The 20,671-nt window shown below is 41.0% G+C and overlaps 1 protein-coding gene across 2 annotated transcripts in view; it reads right to left on the reverse strand.

Moving 5' to 3' along the window:
- Positions 1-870: 870 nt before the first annotated feature.
- The window catches only part of PLEKHA8 (pleckstrin homology domain containing A8), a 34,214-nt gene continuing 14,413 nt past the window's right edge, over positions 871-20,671 (reverse strand). For both annotated transcript variants that reach the window (XM_049798384.1, XM_049798383.1), the window contains exons 4-14: positions 19,798-19,922; positions 17,771-17,929; positions 16,801-16,841; positions 15,945-16,102; positions 13,167-13,326; positions 12,674-12,759; positions 11,964-12,022; positions 10,501-10,631; positions 9,931-10,001; positions 7,677-7,738; positions 871-6,771 (exon numbers count right to left, since the gene is read on the reverse strand). In XM_049798384.1, coding sequence (XP_049654341.1) covers positions 6,574-6,771; positions 7,677-7,738; positions 9,931-10,001; positions 10,501-10,631; positions 11,964-12,022; positions 12,674-12,759; positions 13,167-13,326; positions 15,945-16,102; positions 16,801-16,841; positions 17,771-17,929; positions 19,798-19,922 — 1,250 coding nt within the window. In that variant the 3' untranslated portion in view covers positions 871-6,573. The remainder of the gene's footprint in view (positions 6,772-7,676; positions 7,739-9,930; positions 10,002-10,500; positions 10,632-11,963; positions 12,023-12,673; positions 12,760-13,166; positions 13,327-15,944; positions 16,103-16,800; positions 16,842-17,770; positions 17,930-19,797; positions 19,923-20,671) is intronic.

Below are 20,671 nucleotides of genomic sequence, written 5' to 3' on the forward strand. Positions count from 1 at the left end.
AGTGTCTTAGGGGGACTGCTGAAAGCGTTAGTGACACGGCTGTTGTTATTCAGCTGAAACTGCCAGGGTCTCACACCACTGATAACCTGCTCATTTCCTTAGGAAGGAGAGAGGATGAACAAAACCCTGGAGCAGTGAAAGAGGGATGCGATCTCTGCCCTGGAAGGCCTTCTAAACTATTCGTCCCTCACTGAGGGACCACCAGCTCAGCCCCAGCAGGTGAGACAGAGGATGCTGAGTTCGGGGCTCCTGCCAGAGCTCAGCCCTTGCTGAAGGAAATGCAGCTCTCAGCCTTTGCAGAGCTGATGCTCTGGGGCCTGCGGCAATTGGAAGGGCTCAGAGTCTCCTGTATCTCACAGGAGACAGCCAGCTTTAGCTGAGCAGTGCTGCTGTTGCTGCAACAGGACACGTGCATCCTCCCCCTGCCACAGGGCTGGTTAGGCACAGGCAGGGGCTCAGTCTCATCTCTCTTCTCCAGCTGAGAAAATGCCTCCACCGCTTCACCGATCTCTGCCTGGATGTTGCCATTTAACAGAGGGACTTGACCTTGCTAGAGACTGACAACTGGGTATCACAGATCTGCTCTCAGGTCCACGCTGTGTTTATACACAGAGAGAAAGAAAAGGCGGGGGGGGGAGGGAGAGGGGAGATGTTACACCCACATTCATTAAGGAGCCCCAGTCTTAATCTGCATCTCCAGATGACCACAGAGGAGTTTCTGAAGTCTTTGAAATCTCTACAGAAGAGATTCAAGTCCAGGCAAAAGAAGGACAATTAATACATGCAATTTTAAAATTCTAATTCCTCTCACACTGGCTTTTGTAACTACAGCCTTCACATATTTACACCGGCCAAGGACCCACAACCATATGCCAGACACAGCTTTTATTCTCGTAATCAAAAACAGGCTCCATGTGTGTTAACATTCTTCGTACAAAGATACATACAGGTAGTTTCTGTGAACCAAAAACTCACTGTTTTTGACTGTTCACACAGTACCTAGAACAGATGCGGTCCTGAAGAGCACTTTAGGACCTCTATCATAATAAAAGGAACAAAATCCATGCAAGGAGAAAGCAAGATTTTAAAACATGCTTATTTTAAATAAGTTTATTATAATGAAATAATATAAAAGTCTGACAAAGGTCTTAACAATGCTCCAAAAGAAGAGACAGATGCTGTATGATTTGAGAGATGGTGCAGACTGGAAACTCCAAAGTATTTTGGACTGAACTGCTTATGATAGCACAATCTGTGCAATGCTTACACTGGATGAGGTGATTTGGGGGGCCTTAGAATTAAGCCCTTAGAATTAAGTAAATTTAAAGTGTGAGGCAATATACCTTCTCTTCATCTTTAAATGTATTTCGGTATGTATGTAATGTATTTTAGCACGTATAAGCAAGGCTTGCAGCAAGTTCAGCTTGACATTGGTAAAATGTATGCCCAAAATTGGCTTGAAAAAAGAAAATAGGAAAGGAAACCACAAAAGCAAGCTGCTTTGGTTTTCAGTTTAGTCACCATATTCTGGAATGCAATTTACTTATTTAGCTTCAAGTAGACATAAATCTCAAACTTTCAAGATGGCTTTAAATAAAGGAATTGATAAGTTTGGGACCCCCTAAATGCTGCAATGCAAAATAAAGTTAACAAACTTAGTGTTAAGCAGAAATCAGGATATAAAACCAAGGAAGTTTCATATATTAAAAAAAGTAAAATCCGCCTCTAGCATATTTGGAGTATCTGAGGGTAGAAATCCTATACCAAGAAAGGGATATTAAAAATGATAGTCAAAGACCACATTTTGAAGAACTGCATGCCAGTGGGAAAGTGCACGTGTTTAAGTGAAGCATACGCCTATGTTCTAACTTCAAAGCAAGTGCTTAAATCCTTGTATGAACTGTGAGCAGGATCAGCTACTGCCTGGACTTGCTCAGAACCAGTAAGTGCGCTACGATACCCCTTCTGCAACAAGGGTGATTTTATATTGCTTGGAGCATGCAGTAGTTTGCAGGGTTTGTTCACCAAGGGGCTACAGAATGCAGCAAAGAGGCACGAATTCAGTCATTTCCACCCTGTTCTCCTTTTGTTATCTGTACTACGCAGGTAAGAGAAAAGAAATAAGTCAATTAAAAAAAACAAACCCCCTGTGCTTTCACTTGTAATAGGTAGAACTGCCAAGTCTGAAGTGTCCCAATTTAAATTTCATTGGTGAAATTAAAAGTTCAAAGCGGTGGGCTTTTCTTGGCAAAATACGCCAAACCAGGGAGAAACTTCAGAGAAGAGCAGCACATGCTCCATCTGACTGTCTGCCAAAGAATTCAGGCCTGATTTTCCACATTTACATTTGTATCACTTACAAAACTTCTTGCTTTGCGCTCTTATGGAGAGATGCTTCCACTTGACAGCAACAGCTCTGGTAGCAAAGCAGATGACAATGGAAGGAAAGGAAGGGGTGGTGACCAGATGGGGGAAGAGGGAAAGATAGCCAGGTAGGAACAGGCTACTGATCTTTTTTGGTGTCTGAAAGGCAGTTTAAGGTCCCCTAAAGTTTTTCACAAAAGGTGAAGTGATAATGATAAGAAGGTCCAACATACGGACATAGTAACACTGTTTTCTGTAATGGTCCGCACCCCTTTGCCAAAGCACGCTGCAAACAACTGGAGCACATTTTGGGCATACTTTTTATACATTCAGCCAACGAAGTGACACTTTTCGCACTATGAAACATTTTTAAAACAAACAGCTGTAACCTAAATCTTGACGATGCTTTACATAAAGCTTGTTAAGTGAAGGTATATGCTTGTAAGTGAAGGTATATGGCCCTTAACTTTAAGTGCATCTGTTAAAGGGAGACCCATATTACAACAGTGTCAAGATGGGATGTTTCAATGACTCCTTAAGTTTACACTAAAGCACTTGAGTATCCAGTTCATATTCTACATTTGTAATGTCACAGAACTTCAATATGCAACTGAGTATGGTGTCTTAAAATAGCAGAAGGGGCTCCAGAACATAGTTTATTTAAAAAAAAATAAATAAAATAAATAAAAGCCTCCCATTGCTAAGCAGAACTCGACTGAAATTATTTGAGAGCTCTGCTCTAATGCCAATGGCACTATATGACAAAGATGTGGGTATAATCTCTATTCAAATATGCTGACTGCCATTATTTAGTACTAGATAGCACTTCTATCAGATTGCTTTGGGATTTACCATGTCTCAGCAAGGATGCACACTGGATAGACACTGTCAGTGTCATATGCTGTATCAGAGTTCTACGCTCAGCTATACTAATTTCACAAAAAGCAGCCTTACTGCCCTAGGGTAAGGCTGTGATTACTCTTATTTTGCCATGGCTAAGTAAAATCCCTGAGAATATGCAACTGTTAGACATTGAAGGAAACAGCCAAAAGCATTTCTAAAGGAAAGGGACGCAAAAACTTTGGACTAGTGCAGTTTAAGAAACCAAAGCAGTTCATGTAAAGTATACAGAGCAAGGGTGCTGTTATCTGAGAGTCACGTGGACCTCTATCAGTATGCAGGTCAGTTGTTCATAAATACCAGGCATTATCAAAACCCCAAACAACCCTAACCAATCAACGAACCAAAAAAATCAAACAGAAAACACCGAGCCTTCTCTCCAATTCTAAATTTGAAGGCCAAAAGTTAGTTGCTTGCTCTCTACAACTATTAAAATCAAAAGCAGTCCTCTCTGCTTGCCACACTGACATCACAGGAAAAGAAAGAAGCGAATCCTCCCACAGCGTGTTTGCTTCCACTTTGTCATCTGGTCTGTTGCATCCTTAGGGGTATAACTTGGAGCTCAGCTCTGCAACATGCTGCATGGGTTTCTTCCTCAGTGGTGGTTTGACTGGAAATACGGCATTCCTAAGTCTTAGAAGTGCTCAATGCCCTGCAAGAGCAGTGCATGGTGAAATACAAGTTTTGAAGGCAAGGAGACTTTGCTCAATTCCTTCTCTACGAGTACCCTGTTTAACAACCAGCACAGAGGGGTCCCCTGAAGCCACAGTCTCCTAAGAATGTTGTCAAGCACCAATTCCAGAGTTCAGAAGACCAACTTTACACAGAAGAGCAAGACAAGAAAGCCTGCTCCAAGGCAGGATGCCATGCTGATTAGTGGATATGCAATGTGGACCACTCTCTATTTGTTAGAAGAAAGAAGAGTGGTAGAAGTTAGTAATTGCTGAAGCTAATGGCCCAATGAAGCTGTTAAGTTCTCTGCCTAGGAAATAAAGCTTCCCGACTTTCTCTATCAAACACTGGATCTGATGCGCTACTAACAAACCAGTGGTTCTCCGCTAGTTAAAAAACAAAACAAAAACAAACAAAACAAATGGAAACCCCACAAATACCTCCAAGACTTTAAGTGCTGAATACGCTTTCCTGCTACTGGAAAACCTTAGAGCAAAAAGGGAAGTCAATTTTCTTCATGATCGGACAGTTAATTTCTAGAGAAGAGGGATCTCCTTCTGCTCTCCCCATACCCCAGCTGATATTCTGTGGAAATGTGGTCTCCATCGCCTTCCCAGACCATTCAGCTAAAAACTATTACAGCATTTTCCCACATAACAGCTGAAAACCTTGAGGAAACCAAGTCAGGGTTGAGAGTTGGTTGTTCTACTACAGGGGTGGTTTCTTTGCGTTCATGCTTACAGGAAGCAGACAGCCGAATCCCAAAGGCTCTCTGCTTCATTCTTAGCACTGCAAGTAGTGAAATTATTGAATGGAGCTTTGGTCAAAAGTTTTGACTTTGTACTCAAACATAAATATATACTACTTAAATTAAGGAACCCCAAAAACCTAAAACGCCCACATCCTTCTTATTCCTCTTAGAGTGTGCAGGAACTACTGATAGGCACAACTCAGAGAAGGTGACAGGAACATCTGTTTAAATGCCTAATTAGAGTCCTGGTACCTTGCTGTATACACCAAGTGTGACATTTGGTCTTTTGTTCAAGCATCATATGCTTTTCTTAAAGCTCACAACACTAGCCTCTTTAGAAAGGATCAAGTATTCGGTGTGCAGAGAGGCTCCCATCACAGAGCGATGCAGGGCAGCAGGCCTGCAGTACATTCACTTTATCGACAGCATGGTTTTTAGCCTAGCAAAAGCCAGTACTGCTTTTGTGAGTATGGCAACACTGACTTCTATATTTATGAAGATTTATTAATTCTAAGTGCCTCATTAGCACAGTCTTCTCTCCTCCTGCACATGATTTAAACTCAGCTCTTTGCACAAAGCCATCTGAAGCCCTAAGTCACCACTGAGAGACCCGCTTATGCCTTGAATGGGCAGTCAATAATTCACAGACAGCCTCCTAGTCATCAACACAACTAGGAATTTTGTCCTTAACTGTATCGCCAGCTAAAAGGACTTCTTTATTATTTTTAACAGCAGCAGTGTTAAGGAGCACATTTTTATCTGTATCAGCAAGATGGGAAAAAGGGCAAATCTTACTTTCTTAATTTCCAGTCACTGCTACATAATTTCAGATTTTAAGGTTTGTAATTAGCCTGATGTGTAATGGCTCCGTGACAAATTCTAGCTTCCCCTATGCTCTACTCATTTCATGTCCACTTTCATGAAGTCTCTGCCCATAATGGCAGCCTAGGAAGGATTTTAATGAAATCTGCTTTTTAAACTGCTACCTGTATTCAATTTAAAAGCAAGTATTACGTTTTTGTGTGAATTTAAGAAAACCCTAAACCCAAAATAGAAAAACCCACCAAAACCTTCATAAACCAGGATGATGGACATGATTTGCAATTACTTGTGTAAAGCACTGTTGAAACTGGCTGGGCTCTGCCAGTCTGTGCCAGCAAATTTCTTGTGGTCTACTGGCAGGAGCTGACAGGGAAAACATGGCATGTACTGGGAGCTGGTCAGGGAACATGACACCTACTTTCAAAGGCTGGTTCCTGGGGAAGCTCAGACCACCAGCCACATACGCCTGTGCTGAAGATCTCTGTAATATTTGGAGAGCTGCTGCATTAAAAAGCTTCAACCCAAATTAAGGGACAAACTCACCACGTACCTTCTAAGCTGGCATTTAGCTGCCCTTCTCTTCTGCTACCACGGTAACAATAACTCTCACTACCTCTGTCCTCCTACACCACCGCAGGGAGTGGGCACAGGACATGGGAGAGCCACAGCCAGCAGCGCCAGCCTGGGCACCGTGCTGACGTCCCAACGACTCCACTCCACACACGGCTCTCTCCTAAGGTACGGGAGCAAAGGCCAAATTCTGCTCTGTTACTTTTATAAGGTGAAGAGAAGAGGACATGCACAGGCAGGAGAGAAACAGTCAAAAACATTCATCACCGACATAGTTATGACCCAAAGAGAAACAGTACCTCTGCATTTAAACACAAAGCAAGCATTAACAAAAAAATAAAAATCATACATACCCTTCCCCCAAAACAGTCACAACACCCTTCCCACGTGAAAAGATACAAGGAACAGAAAAAATGTCCAAAAAAACCCAAAACAAAAGAAATCTTTGTTAACAGACACAGTCCCTGAAGTTTTAAGACACGGTCTTGCTGTAGTCATACCACCTCATCTGACTCCAAACCATGTACTTCATAGAGAGTGTCCAAGATATTTAGCTGCTTTTCCATGGCTGGCAAGTAAATGTTGAGGTCCCTCTGCATTCCTTTGTAAAATGTTTCTTCCTGAGGATCACACTCCTCTACAGACAGAGCTGCCACAAAGTCTTCGTACGTTGGAGCTGCCCTTAAAGCTAACTGGGAGAGGAACCAAAGCTTTTAGATTTGCAAAGCAGAACAGGAAAAGAAATCAAACTAAAGCCATGAAAAAAACTTCTAAGACATTCTAAGACATCCCTCTTTGCGCTTAAGATTGCATAGCTTTAACGTATTTATGCGTATGTGCATATGTTAAGATTTTGAACTGACAGGGAGACTAATATATATATATTATTTTTTTTTTATTATCTCTATGTAGATCCCCAGTTTGAGACATCTTCAGAGAGGTCTGATTTTTAGCAAGTGAATTAAATACAAACCCCAAATAAAGTACAGTTTGTTAGGGGAGATCCCAACCCCAGTGTCACACACTTCAACATCGAAGTCCCATTCTCAAGACAGTCTTTAAAAAGCCTTCCCCGACATTTCTGTTTCTCCCAGTCTGTCACGATCGCCTCGATGAGGCTCTTTTTTCAATTTCAGTGATAATTTCCAGTGACAGACACGAGGGGGAGCTGCCAGACTGGACAAAAATAAACCATTTCCTCTAGCCAAAATATTCTACTTCAACTCCCTGACACACTCCGCACTAACCATTCTTGGATGCTCACATCCAAATAGAGAGCAGTCCTCAAAAAAGCAACCTCAAACCCTCATTTCTTCAATTAATAGCCCTGCAAGACTATGCTTAAAAACACACAATGAAAAAAAAATGTGCATTCAAGCATGATCTGTCTGTTTTGGCTCCAGAAAGCAGGTTTCACCCTGAAAGCCCAATACTGAACATAGTGATAGCCACAATCCTCAGCCAGAAAATAAGGTCTGACAAGGGATTATATTCATTTTAATGCTTATAATTTTAACATGGTTTATTAATTACACACAACGTAAGATCACATTAACAAGACCTCCCAGCTCTATCAGCAACCAAGATAAATACTTACTGCAAAGACCCCGCGGACAACCCACCCATGGTGCTGCCGTAATGTCTTTCCATAAGCGTTGTCTTAAAGGAAGAAAAAACCAAAAATTAATCAAGAGATAGATGTATGGCAGTTTTAAGCCTGCATCACAAAGAGAACTTTGAGAACACAGAGAGCTTAGAAACAACTATTTAAGGATATATTCTTGCCACTGGATACAAATAATGACTGTTTCTGACCAAAGTTATGACTGAAACGAGATGACAGATTTGGGATTTTTGCACTGGCATCTCAGCTCTGCTGTCAAATCTCCTTCAACTCACTGGCAGCAAGTAAGTGTTCTAACAGTCAGGAAGGCAAATATAATTCTTATTTGACTAGCTGTGCTTTGCGACTAACACTTCTACTATCTAGTTCTCAGTTCAGTGCAAGTCTGAGAATATAATATACAGGGTCAAACAATCCTGCAAAGTGACCATTAGTCAGCCTCAATCAAGGCGGTTAGCTCAGGCATTGACCAAGAACTCTTTACATCTGAGGGTCAAGTTTCGAGGGTCATTGGAACAGAAAGCACAGGCCCCTTATTAAAATAATCCTCAGGATCTCTATTGTGAGTGCCCCTGAGTGTAGCTTTTGATGAAGGCCCTTCTTATGTTCCTAGACAGCTCCACTTTCATATACAAAGGTTTCTATATACAAAGCCAAACATCTTTGAGCCATATTTTCCCAGTCTTTGTCACTGTCATCATTTCATATGCTCATCCTTCAGCTGAATTTTTAAGTATCTGACATTGTATTCTGAGCTGTTCACCTTGAAGAAAGAGAACCTCTGTTTTGCTGCTTTAGGACATTTGCTCAAAAGACTGCAGACAGTTATTATTGGAACAGTATAAAAAGTCAGTAAAACACAGCCACAAGTTTTGCTGTAATATGAAGTACTCCTCATCTATCAGTCTAATGACTGGGAAATGCAGCTTTTCTACTTTACAGTAGGAGTGAGAATCTGTGAGAAAAGATACAGTAATAAGAGCAATAAAATAAGGAGAAAAAAGAGTATTGTGTAGCAAACAGGACTGAGAAGTCTATTCTCTGCCTTGTCAGCAAATATAGGGGACACTAAAAACACCAGAAGTTGAAAAGTTTGCTTAGATTTAAATCCCAAGTAAAGACAAATCCCTTTAGAAAGTTGTTTGCTACTCAGAAGATCATAAGAACTGGTGAATATTCCATTTTTTATTTTCATTTCATTAGCTTGATATTTGAGGTTGTAGAAAGAGAAGGTATACCCCATCTTTACTTGAGATTTGAATAGCACAGTAACTCCTAAATAAGAAACTGTAACAGTAAACCAAAGCTGCACTGGTGATAGAGATATGAAAGAGCTTTTCAGGGGGAGAAAGGGAAGGAATAAGTGAGAAAAAAACCCAGCAGCATGGCTCTGCTGTGGAGGCAGAGCAATTCAAGAAGTAATTCAGTGCTGAAGCCTTCACACTCAGAAGGTCAAATATGTGCCTTGACTTTCTGGGGTGTTTAACATCCACATCTGGTAGCAGTGTATTTACAGTCCCACTTCCAAGAGCTGCTTACATGCTTCAGTGTAGTACTTCTTTTTACTAATCCTATCAGACGACTGCTTAGCTATTTAAAAGAAACTAAAAAAAAAAAAAAAGCTTTAAAAAAAACTGTTTTGAAGGATTATCGTAACATTAGACTGCATGGACATAGAGAGGGTCTTACTCAAGAATAACCTAAGTCTAAGAGGGGTTTGTATTTTGTTTTATGCTTGCTGTGGGCACTAGCCTGACTAAGTGTCAGAAATTGTGTACTTGGAAAAAAAACCTTCTTTCCTGATACAAGCAATTCACCACCACACTGGCAAAGAGGTGACTTCAAAGAGTGATGGCTGATATCACAAGGAACTAAAAAAATAACACAACAGCATCTATAAATTTGAGAGCACTCTTGCTCCAAACCAGTAGAGAAAATGGAATGAGACAAAGCACTTTTTTTCCCTAAGATGTGACTGTCTCCCTTGCCAAAAAATTGCCAATTAAAGGAATCTTTATCTGCTATTAAATCAACATTGACCAGTTATCTAGTAATGTGCCTGAAGATGGCCATTTTAAAAAACTGCAGTTTTCAAAAAAGTTATGTCTTGGAGATTACTTGCATCATTAGTCACTGAAGAAGAGAAAAAGCAGGTTCTAAAGGAGAAGGAAAATAGCCAAGCATGTAAATTCAGAAGCACATGAAGAATAAAGCAACTGGCACTTACTCAGAGCTGTTTGGATATTCTTTTCCCCATTCTTCACTTCTGTTAAAAACCCTTTCAAGAACTTTAAGCCTCTGTCAGGATGAACCCACGAAATAAAAAGAAACCATGTTTATAACAAAGTAACCCAAAGCATAACAAAGCCCCCAAAGTTGTAATACAATTCAGAAGTGCAATAAACTCAGAATTAAGGTGACATTTTCAACCTGAATTAAAAAAATGCAGCCACCTCCTCCAACCTCTCTCCTAGCCCAAGAAAAAACTCTTTGCTAAAACATTTCTGCTGCAGCCTGAAATCACCTGCTTGATGTTCTGGCCCAGCAGGATCAGTCACTCACTGTAATTTCACTTTTATGGGGAAAAAAAGGTTGCCTGCGATCACTTTTTCAGGCATTTTGGCGAAGTTGCAGTGATACAGCCACAGACAACACATTAAACTTGAAACTAGCCAGTTTGGATTGATGGAGCCTGTGGAAAATAACCAGTTTGCTCCATGTACCTAAGCTTGCACTGGTGAGAGGCCCCTCAATCCATCTCAGCAGTTCATAGTTTAAGTAGATGCAAGGCCATTACCTTTTCAGCCACAGAAGAGCCTCCGTAGCAGAGTTTCTAACTTGTGCTACACCAGCATTCACTTCATGGAGCACTATCTTCTGAAGGGTGTCAAACTCTTCTTTGTTGGTTATAAATTTCTGGTTTATTTTCTGGAGGAATAAACAAGAGGCGAGGCTTTAGGCTTTTAAAAACAGTGACCCATCCTATAAATACCACCTATTTGCCAGGACTCTTCCCCGCAAAGGCATACCACAGATCCCCAACCAAGTCCCACACTCCCCACGGCACGGCTGCCCTGCCACACTGGGCATGCCTTCCCTGGACACCAACCCAGACATATCTGGCTAGCCATCTGGCTAACACAACCAAAAAAAGGCACCTCAGTCAAAATTTTACATGGAACCTACCACTTCTGTCTTACAAAATGCTTTAGGTTCACATGGCATCCTCCACACTGGTGGAAAGGAGCTAAGTCACCCCGTTCTCCAAGCAAAGTCCCATTTGCCCCGAACTTCAAGTACAAACAAGATTACCTTCTGACAACTGCTAAGCTGCAAATTCTCAATTACACTTAGCAGTCATCAGCATGCTTAAGCTTTTTAATGTATTTCCAAATTTGTTATACACAACTCCTCACAAAAACAAGAGAGAAAATATATAAGGGGCAGATAAACAGATTCTTCTTCTACATTAAAGGAACAGTTGCCTATCACTTGACAATAAACATTTAAGGTTTTCCTTTTTTAAATAACATTCTTCTCTCTTGTTATTTTCAGTCTTTTAGTGGCTACCTTCAGTAAGATAAGCGGATACCTGTCTTACTTTGCACCAAACAAATCTGAATGTATGCAATGTTCCTTGCCATACACTCAGAAGATATGTTTTGCTTTTCTTTCTTCTTTTTCTTTTTTTCTTTTTCTTTTTTAAAGAAAAGCTATGAAAAGTCTCGCTATGAATACATCTTATCTCACAAGCAGCACTTCAAACCTTTTCAGACTTTGAGCTGGAAGAACTTCCAGAACAAGAACTGAGGCTGCAGGGTCTGCCCCGACCTGCTGAGAAGCTGCTTCTGAACGCAGTAACTTCCTCCTACTTGGTTGAGGAAAGGTGTTTTTTTTTTTTCCTCCTCCATTTGTTTTACCATCTAAAGTCAATATTGCTACCATCACATCATGATGTACAACCTATCCAGCTTAGAATCAAAGTCATATTCATTAGGTGTAACAGATGTTTTACCTGGCAGTCAATCAAGTATTTTATAAGTTTGCACACAACAACTGGATTTAAACACAGCATATACTGTAGGAACAGAATTAGGGACATTTCAGAATTCTGATCTGACAGATGGTAACATTACCAAATATTAAATAGCCTTCCAGTATTGACTCCTACAACAACGATTCATGAGCTTTAGTGCCTAAAATAGATATTTAGTAAAAAAAAAAAAAAAAAAAAAATCAGTGCTAAAAATAAGCTGTTACCTTGATGTTACCTACAAAATCCATTTTAACAGGAGCAAAAACAGTTGGTCCCAGCTTGTCTAGAACAAAAAAAAAGGGCCATATTTTTAATTTGTGTCTTTTTCCAGTCCTCATGTCTTAGAAACAATTAATTTCATTTACTTTCTTAATAACCCTTCTAAATGGCAGGAGAATACTGAATGAACAACATAAACTGAAGTCTGTCTTCGGGGTAGAACCAATCCACCTCAGCTGGCACAAGTGTTAAAATACACTGACCTACAATTTGGAACTCTTCAAAAGGGTGCATGCTCACAGGGACCTCACATCCACCGTTAGATGCAGGGGTCAAGCAGGTGGGGGGCTGCACTGGCTGGAGGTAGAAGTCTGGAAAAATCAAATAGGTAGTACAGCTGATGGTGTGCTGTCAGCTGTACTGGATGTGTAGGGCATCCATGCTGCTCTTTTGAGGGGAAGAAACCGCTGTTCCAGATAGACCCATAGATTTTTAGACAGCTTATACGTGGGTCCCATCTGAATGAGAGTGGATCCTCTATAAAGCGAAGGAATGAGAAACATCTTTCACTACCAGTCAAGTTGATTCTGCTGATAGGGACTGTTTCTATTATATCAGTTTAGCAAAGAACCGAATTCTCCAAACCAATGGCTCCACCTTTTCTCACAGCTGGCAGCAGTCAAAAGGAGCCAGAAGAAAAGAAGGAGCTGCTTACCAAGAACGGGCACAATTGCGTAACATGACTCCAGAAACTCTTCTGTTGGTATGCCCTCCTCCTCCCGAAGTTCAATATCACTGAACCTGGTGTCCAGGACAAGCAGAAGAGATTGTTACCTTAACAACTGCTTTTGTGCAACTTCTAAAGGCAAAATTACATTTTATGCCCACTTCACTTGCATAGAAGTCAAATCTATATACATTGAACCACCAGCATGGCTTTTGTTTCACTAGGTTAAAGTAAATGACTGCAGAAAATACACATTTGAGGGTCTGCAAGCAAGGCCTGCAATTACAAACAAGGAAAAAACCTTCCACTCCACTCTGTACAGCTAATTCTACAAAGGATATCTTCTTCGATTACTGTGCTGTATGCAGTCGTGTTAAATAATCTCAGCAAATACAGCTTTACAGACAGAAGAGTCTTAAAAATGAGTCAATTAAAGGCTTAACAAAGTTTCAATAATCCTTTTAATTGAAATCTGTACTACCTATTGCTCATGACACTGAAGAAGGTAGGAGAATCATTTTCATTTCTGTCTTCCTCACACAGAGTCAATCCACTTAAAGAATTCGTTTCGGACTGCAGCAACTTGTGGGCACCACAGCTTTCTACAGCTTGCAGCTTGTTCTCTCCATCTTCTTTAATGCCTTACATTTATAGGAAACAGAAGAAAAACAAAAATAGAAAAAGAAAACAGCCACATACCCATATTGTTATTCCTGTTCATCAAGATGCTTTCTATTTGAAGGAAGGCACTTGGATATCTGGATCATGCAAGTTTGAAAGTTTCCCTGCCAGCACCATGACTCTCACACCACAGGTCTGTTGGGTGCTCAGACCACATTTCAACCAGTCCCCTCCCCATTTCTTTTAATCAGACAGACCAAGCACCAGGCTCCAATGCAGGTGAGCCCACACATCCTCAGCGAGGACAGCCTTATGAGAGAAGAGCATTGAAGAAGTGATTGGGTGCAGCAGGGAGTAGACCCATCTCCTTGAAAGAAAGATTACTTGTCAGATGGCTGTAACTTCCCCAGCGCTGATAAAGTGGCATAGTGCATTTTCAAAAGCAAAAGAATAATAGTGACTTGTTTGCTCCTTCTGATAAGTAAGTAAACTGGCTGCTTAGATGAATACTGCTATGATTATCAAAGGCTGCTATGTTCTCCCCGATTTGTAGGAATATCTTTAAAGTTTCCCAGAAGAAGATCCAGGTGCCTCTTCCCTGCTGTAGTCTACTTTATTTCTTCTTTGGGATCAAGCACATCTGTTTCAAATACACAGAGCACTACATGAGCACCTCCAAAGGAAGACAGTGTCTTATAGATCCCATGCATGGTAAGACCTTCTGACCTCATGGAGAACTGCAGAGAACAAGTCAAGAAGCAAAAATGATATATTCACAGCATCTGCAGCGTACAAGCCATGGCTACTACACAGTTTGCTGCCAGACTGTCAAACTAGCATCCAATATTTCCCAGGGAACCTGTCTCTTCAGGAAAGGAATACTTTCAAGTGCCAGTGAGGATTATAGATCTGAAGTGGAACTGAGCTTCTGTCTGAAGGGATCAAGCTGCAAGGAACTCTCTTCCTCCAAATGAAGTCTGAAAGCAAGCTTGCAGCAGTCCCTATTACTTGCAGAACCACTGCATAAGCCTGGTGCCGGGTGAAAAAAAGAACCCTTCGCGCCCAGTAACAGCAATGAGACTTCAGCCATTATCCTCAGCACAGAAGAAAATGGCCTCAGCCATCACTGACCATGCCTCATTCACAAGCAAAGGGACTCTGCTAAGGAACTAGAGTTTGAGGGATGTCACTGATCTGTCCTTTACCAAGACACATGGGCTGGTGAGTAGAGAAACAGCCCAAGTCTGCAGTGACTCCCCAGGAGTGCTATGCAGAAAGCCTGGGGTCCTCTGAAATTTCAAACTCAAACACTGTAAGCCCTAAATGTCAAACAGAAATTTCTTATGGGACTTGAGTGCTTGAGTGTTTTTAAAGATTGACTGCTCTTAATAAAGGGGAGAGGGAGGGAAGAGTATCCGAGGGAGGGAAGAGTATCCGAGGGAGGGAAGAGCTCCTGGGCTCACAGGGGGCAGGCAAATACAGCCATTGGCAAGACAGAGCCCCAGGCTGGCTGGGTCAGCCCACCCCATACAGATGGCACTGCACATCCTACTCCATTCCATACTGCCAGAAAAACTCTACGACAAAAATGTGTGTACCCAAGACGGAACAGGCTTTTCTCTTTTTTGCACAGGAACAACCTCAGCAGCTAAATGATACCAACAACCTGACTTGAATTAGTTTGCTCTCTTTTCTTTAGCACTGTATTCTGGAGGTATTATGCTAAATGGTGACACGTGCATGTTATTCTGCAGGGACTTGCCATGCTACACAACACAACACCAGAAATGGGAAAAACTCCCAAGAGAACCCAAGTAAAAGCAAATTCACCATGTTCATTAACTTGGGGTTAAAATCCTCAGCTGATTCACTGACTGCATACGTATGTTTTGGAATAACAGCCAGGCAGAGAAAGCTACTGTTCAAGATAGATACAGTCCATTCAACAGGACAAGCAGAAATCATATGTTATCTGGACAGACTTACCAAAATTAAGTTCAGCAGCCCTTAACAATATAGCTAGGTTGGATGGAATTTTATACTGAATTAGTTCAACAGTGTTTTACTGAAGTCACACACAAATCTAAGTTTCATGCTATTGCTAAGGTAATGGAAGAAATAAGGTGTTTTCTAGTATACTCTTAATTGCAGAAAAAGGGTTAATTTTCCATAAAGATTTGTCAGAGCAATCAAGAGGGACTACAAGGTCAACCCCTCCCAGACAGTACACAAAGCTTCAATGTCCCCCTTCTGACAATGCAGCCCTACATACTAGCAGAGGTGCCAGCATTCCCAGCGGAGGGGGCCCTCTGGGAATAAATATGTCTGTCCACAGTGCAAGAAGAGCCCAAACTCTGCCAGGCTGTATTGTTATGCATGTCAATCAGCATCTAGAGGAGCCTCCACTTGTCCAAAAAAGAATTTTTAATTTCCTTCCCCTTTCAGTCCCAAGTTAGCTACCAACAAGGGCAGGAGCTATGCTGGCAAGGCTTGACAATGGGCAGATATCAGACTAAAATACACTGACATTCCCTCTCCTGGGAAGCAAGGTATCAGCGCTCTCACAGGCAGACTACACCTCCCTCCATTTACACTTAAAGAGTAATGATTCTGGATAAAAGACAGTGTATATATTTACCTGCCAAATCCTCTGTTATGTGATCTTCAACAGAAACATCACTGCTCCCCTCATTTGTTTCCAGGTTTAAACATTCCACACTTTTAATAAGGGTTTGCTCTTGATGGTTGATTTCTCCTTTTACAGAGCCATTTTCACAGGGATTTAATTCCATCTGCCTGAAGAAAGGGAAAGAATAATGGTTAGTGTATAAAACATTGCTTGGTAAGCTTTTTCCTGTGAAAACACACAAATAAAAATAACAGAAAGATAGTTCACAGAAATTATAGGCTGTCACAAGCTGCTCTGAGCAAAAGAACTTGTCTAAAATAATAAAAGGAACCAGGCAGCTCTTTGCAGCAAGTAGGATTAACAATTCAACCTCAGTTTACAGAGTTTGACTATATTTACAATTACCTTTTTTAAAGAGAGACATAATAAAATATACAATTGATTACAAAAAAAGAAAATCACAGACAGGTATTGTAGCTAAAAGAATATCCCCTCATTAGTACTTTAAAATATATACCCTTGCCTTCTACTCTACAAATCATAGCCTGCTCTCCATCAATGATTTTATGAGCTTATGGAGTGGAACCTAAGATGCAGGAAAGAGAACTGAAGTGGAAAGAGCTGGCTGGTGACTGACCAGTAATTCACCAAGTGGGTGGCTGAGAAAAAGAAAAGGGAAAGGGCTGCTAAAGAAGTGAGATGAAGTGGGGTGAGCTAGCTCCCTTTTGTTGCGTCTGCTTCCAAGTACACAGCTCAGATTCTGCCTCCATCCAGTACTAGTAACATTAGAGTAAAAAAATCAGAAAGAACAGACACTACCAAAACCAGATTAGAAACAGATTTACAGTAAAGACTTTTATTATACCTTTCCATTGAGGTGTGACTGGACAAGACAGAGTGCTTTATCTGTAAGATAAGTGGAGAGGGAGAATATTCTTTAAAGCAAGAAGACCGTATCACGCTTCTCACACTTCACATTTTATTAAACACAAGTTGGAGTCAGCAAAAAAGCTGAAAAGCTAAGCATACGCTCACTAATTCTCTGACCTGGAGGCTGTATACAGACAAACGTGAAAAAGGTGCTACATTATTACACCGTTACATTACACCATTAAAATATTGAAAAGAAACAAACAAAAAACGAAAACCAGGAGACTTCTTTCAGAAGCTAGCTAGCAAGTCCCAAGTGAGACACCATACAGCATGTGGAAAAGAAACAAGGCAGAGAGTTTTCTTTGCAATGATGTTTTCTTTACTTAAGAAAAAAAATATGAGAAAACAGAAGAAACGTGAGGCCAGATACCAGATATGGTGAGGTAATCTCACTTCCCAGATGCAGTGATGTATCTGCCTTCCTACATACACCTTAATCTGCTGTTTGCCAGAGATGCTCCGGTTTTGCTTAAGTAGTTGTGGATCCAGGATTCAAGAAAACGCCCTTGTCACTAAAAAGATAAGCTCATCAGCTAGTGTTGGCATATTACCAGAGTTCCGATGCTGCAGTAGCTTAGAAGAGTAATAATTGCTGTGAGCTCCCACAACTTGCCATACAGTCAATGTATTTTGAAACACCACTGTCTGCAGCTGGAGCAGGCCCTGAAAGTTAATGCTTAATAACTTTCACCCGTCATTAAAAGTTAAAAGACTGGTCACTGCTTATTAAAAACTGGCCCTACCTCACTTGCAAACCACAAGAAATAGCAGAGTACATCCAGTAGGGGACTACACATTATAATATGGGTAAAAATGCATTCCCTACTTCTAGAAATGCTACTTTACAAAAGGGCTCCTTAGCATCCATGCCAAGACTGAGAGAAGAGGATACTGGCCATTACCTTGTTCGTTCTGAGGACCGCTAAATGTGGGGATCCAGGTGGGGTCTGATGCAATAACTCAGAAGTGAAGGCAGTATTTGCAATCTGCATACATTCTTCAAGAGTCTTCAGGAAGGTGTCACATGTTGATTTTAAGAGAGCTCCCATATCAATCTCTCTCTGTGGGGAGAAACCAATTGGAAGAAATGGACTCACCACAGAAGATCAGTTTGGAGCAACTGATGTCTGCAAAGTCCACAACTGCTACAGCCATGATTTCTGTTAAACATGTATTAAAATGCAATGTGTCAGCTGCTCAGAGAACTGGCACCACATACTACTCGGGCTATGCCCCCTCACAGCATTACCACTCTTGTCAGCCTCTCACTGCAACAAACTCAGTATGCTTGCATTTTAAAAGCAATGCCTCTTAAGTCACTTATTCTGGTGTTAAAAGTGTATTAAATACTAAGCCTTGATGTATTCAACAATGGCATTCCAAAAGACACCACCGACAGGAAAAATGAAAAGTAAACAAAATAAATAGATACAGAATGATCTGCAGATAATAATTTCAAAAATCCTATGAACAAAAAATTGCTGAAAAACAGGCAGAATGAAATATCACATTGCCACAATACCCTTCATCTCTGCAAAGTGCAGTTATTGATGCTGAAATGCTTTTTTAGCAATAAATCTTTCCAGTCAAATACCAGTAAGATCAGGGAAAGTGAGTTTTCCCCCAGAAGCATGAACTATGAGCTGGATAAACACCACATTACTTGTTTGTTCTCAGCACCTGTGAGCTGCAAGTTCTAACAGTGCCTTTTAGTCATTTACACACTACATCGTGCTTCTGCATTGTCTGTTAATTCACCATAAACAGTTTACCAGGTATCTTTACAGAGATGATTTGGACATACAAATGATTAACTTCAGGTGTTTTGCCTGCCTGTCCTGCACCTGAAGACCCATCTCTCCAGTGGGAAGCATCCTGGAACTCCACACCAGCCTCTCTAGCAAGTGACATGCATCCCTTTTCATGCATTTCTCTCTCAAAGCAAGGGGCAGATCACTGTCATTAGAAGACCCCTCTTAAATGAGGCTTCTTTGGTCAAGAAGATTTGCAAAGTTTGAAACTTTAACTTAAGTGAGGTTAATCAGGCAGTTCTTTCTAGTAATTTTGCTTTTTTGTGGTCTGCATTGTTTCTTGACCTTTTAAGGGTTTTGGCCGAGAAGTGTTTTGCTGAGCAGGATATTAATTACTCAGGGGCAGACAAGTGTGTGCTTCTTGCAAGTTATCTTTTTTATAAAAAATCTTTCACTTTTTTGATCCACTATATACACATGATCACCTACAGTGATGTGATTATCTACATCACAGATACCATATCTCATCTCACTACTTGCTACCCCGACACAGGGAATTTATTTGCCACAATACAGTATTACTCCATTTAAACAAGAACTGTTGTGTGGGTACATTATTTCCTACTGGTTCTCTGCAGAAAGAGGGTGCAATATTGTCGTGGTTTCAGCCCAGCCGGTACCAAAGGACCACGCAGCCGCTCGCTCACTCCTCCCGCCCCCTCCGGTGGGATGGGGAGGAGACGGAGGAGAGAAAAGAAGAAAAACCTGGAACCTCGAGGGTTGAGATAAAGGCAGTTTACTGGGACAAACACAAAGAAATTACAACAACGGCGCTAATGAAAAAGTATACAAAAAGAGTGATGCACAGTGCAACTGCTCACCACCTGGGACCCGGTGCTCCGCCACTTCCCCCACCGAAAGTCGAGAGCACCCCCGCCCGCTCCCCAATTATATACTGAGCATGATGGCACATGGTATGGAATAGCTCCTTGGCTAGTTCAGGTCAGCTGCCCCGGCTATGCCCCCACCTCCCAGGTTCCTGTAAAAATTAACTCTATCCCAGCTGAACCCAGGACAAATATTAAGTAACTGTGAGTGAATACTACATTGGCCAACCAGAAAAGTTCACAATGCTCATGACTTTACAGACATGGTCTACACCAAAAATAAAGCTGTACCTCTGGTTCTGATACACCAGAAATGCTGGCTTCCTTCGTTTTATGCACTTGCTGAACAAGGAGGTTACAGTACAGTCTAAGTTCAGACATTTTAGTCTTCAAGGCTTCTGTGTTTTCAGTGAACTCTAAAAGTGAAATGAAAAAAGACTTAAATTTATTGCATCCATCTTGCAGTATATGATTTTGGAAAGTTGCTGAAATAGTAATATCCAACCTAATTCAATCAGTACTTCCTTATTTCAAAACATTTTCTATCAACTCAAAAAGATGAGCTGGATTGGCCATAAATTATGCTCCTGACAGGTAAAACACTGTTTTGTTATTTACCATCATAGACAGGAACAGTATGTTCCTAGACTTAGGACACAGAAGAAAAGCAAGTACACAACACTTGACCTTAACAGGCCTTTTAAATAGGAGGAAACCCCTACATACCATGTTTTTTTTCCCCACTAAGTAGTTTAAGGTGCAAACAATTACACTGTGAATTAAAAGATCAGGGTTCTGAGTAGAAAACACTGGAGGGAAAAGACACATCCTGTCCAACACAAAGGGATTAATTTAATATATATCCTTGAATCATAGAATGATTGAGGTTGGAAGGAACCTCTGGAGACCAGCTAGTCCTACTCCCCTGTTCAAAGCAGGGTCAGACAGAGCATGTTACTCAGGGCCATGTCTAGTCAGGTTTTGAACATTGTCAAGGATGGAGACTCCACAACCTTTCTGTGCAACCTATTTCAGTGCTTCCTCATCCTCATAATATAAACATTTTTGCTTATGTCTCAATAGAGTTGCTTGTATTTAAATTTATGCCCATTTCCTCTTGTCCATTCACTGAGAAGAGTCTGGCTCCATCTTTTTTATGCTCTCC

The sequence above is a fragment of the Accipiter gentilis genome, chromosome 4 (genome assembly GCF_929443795.1).
Source record: "Accipiter gentilis chromosome 4, bAccGen1.1, whole genome shotgun sequence".
In the NCBI taxonomy this organism is placed as follows: Eukaryota; Metazoa; Chordata; class Aves; order Accipitriformes; family Accipitridae; genus Astur; species Astur gentilis.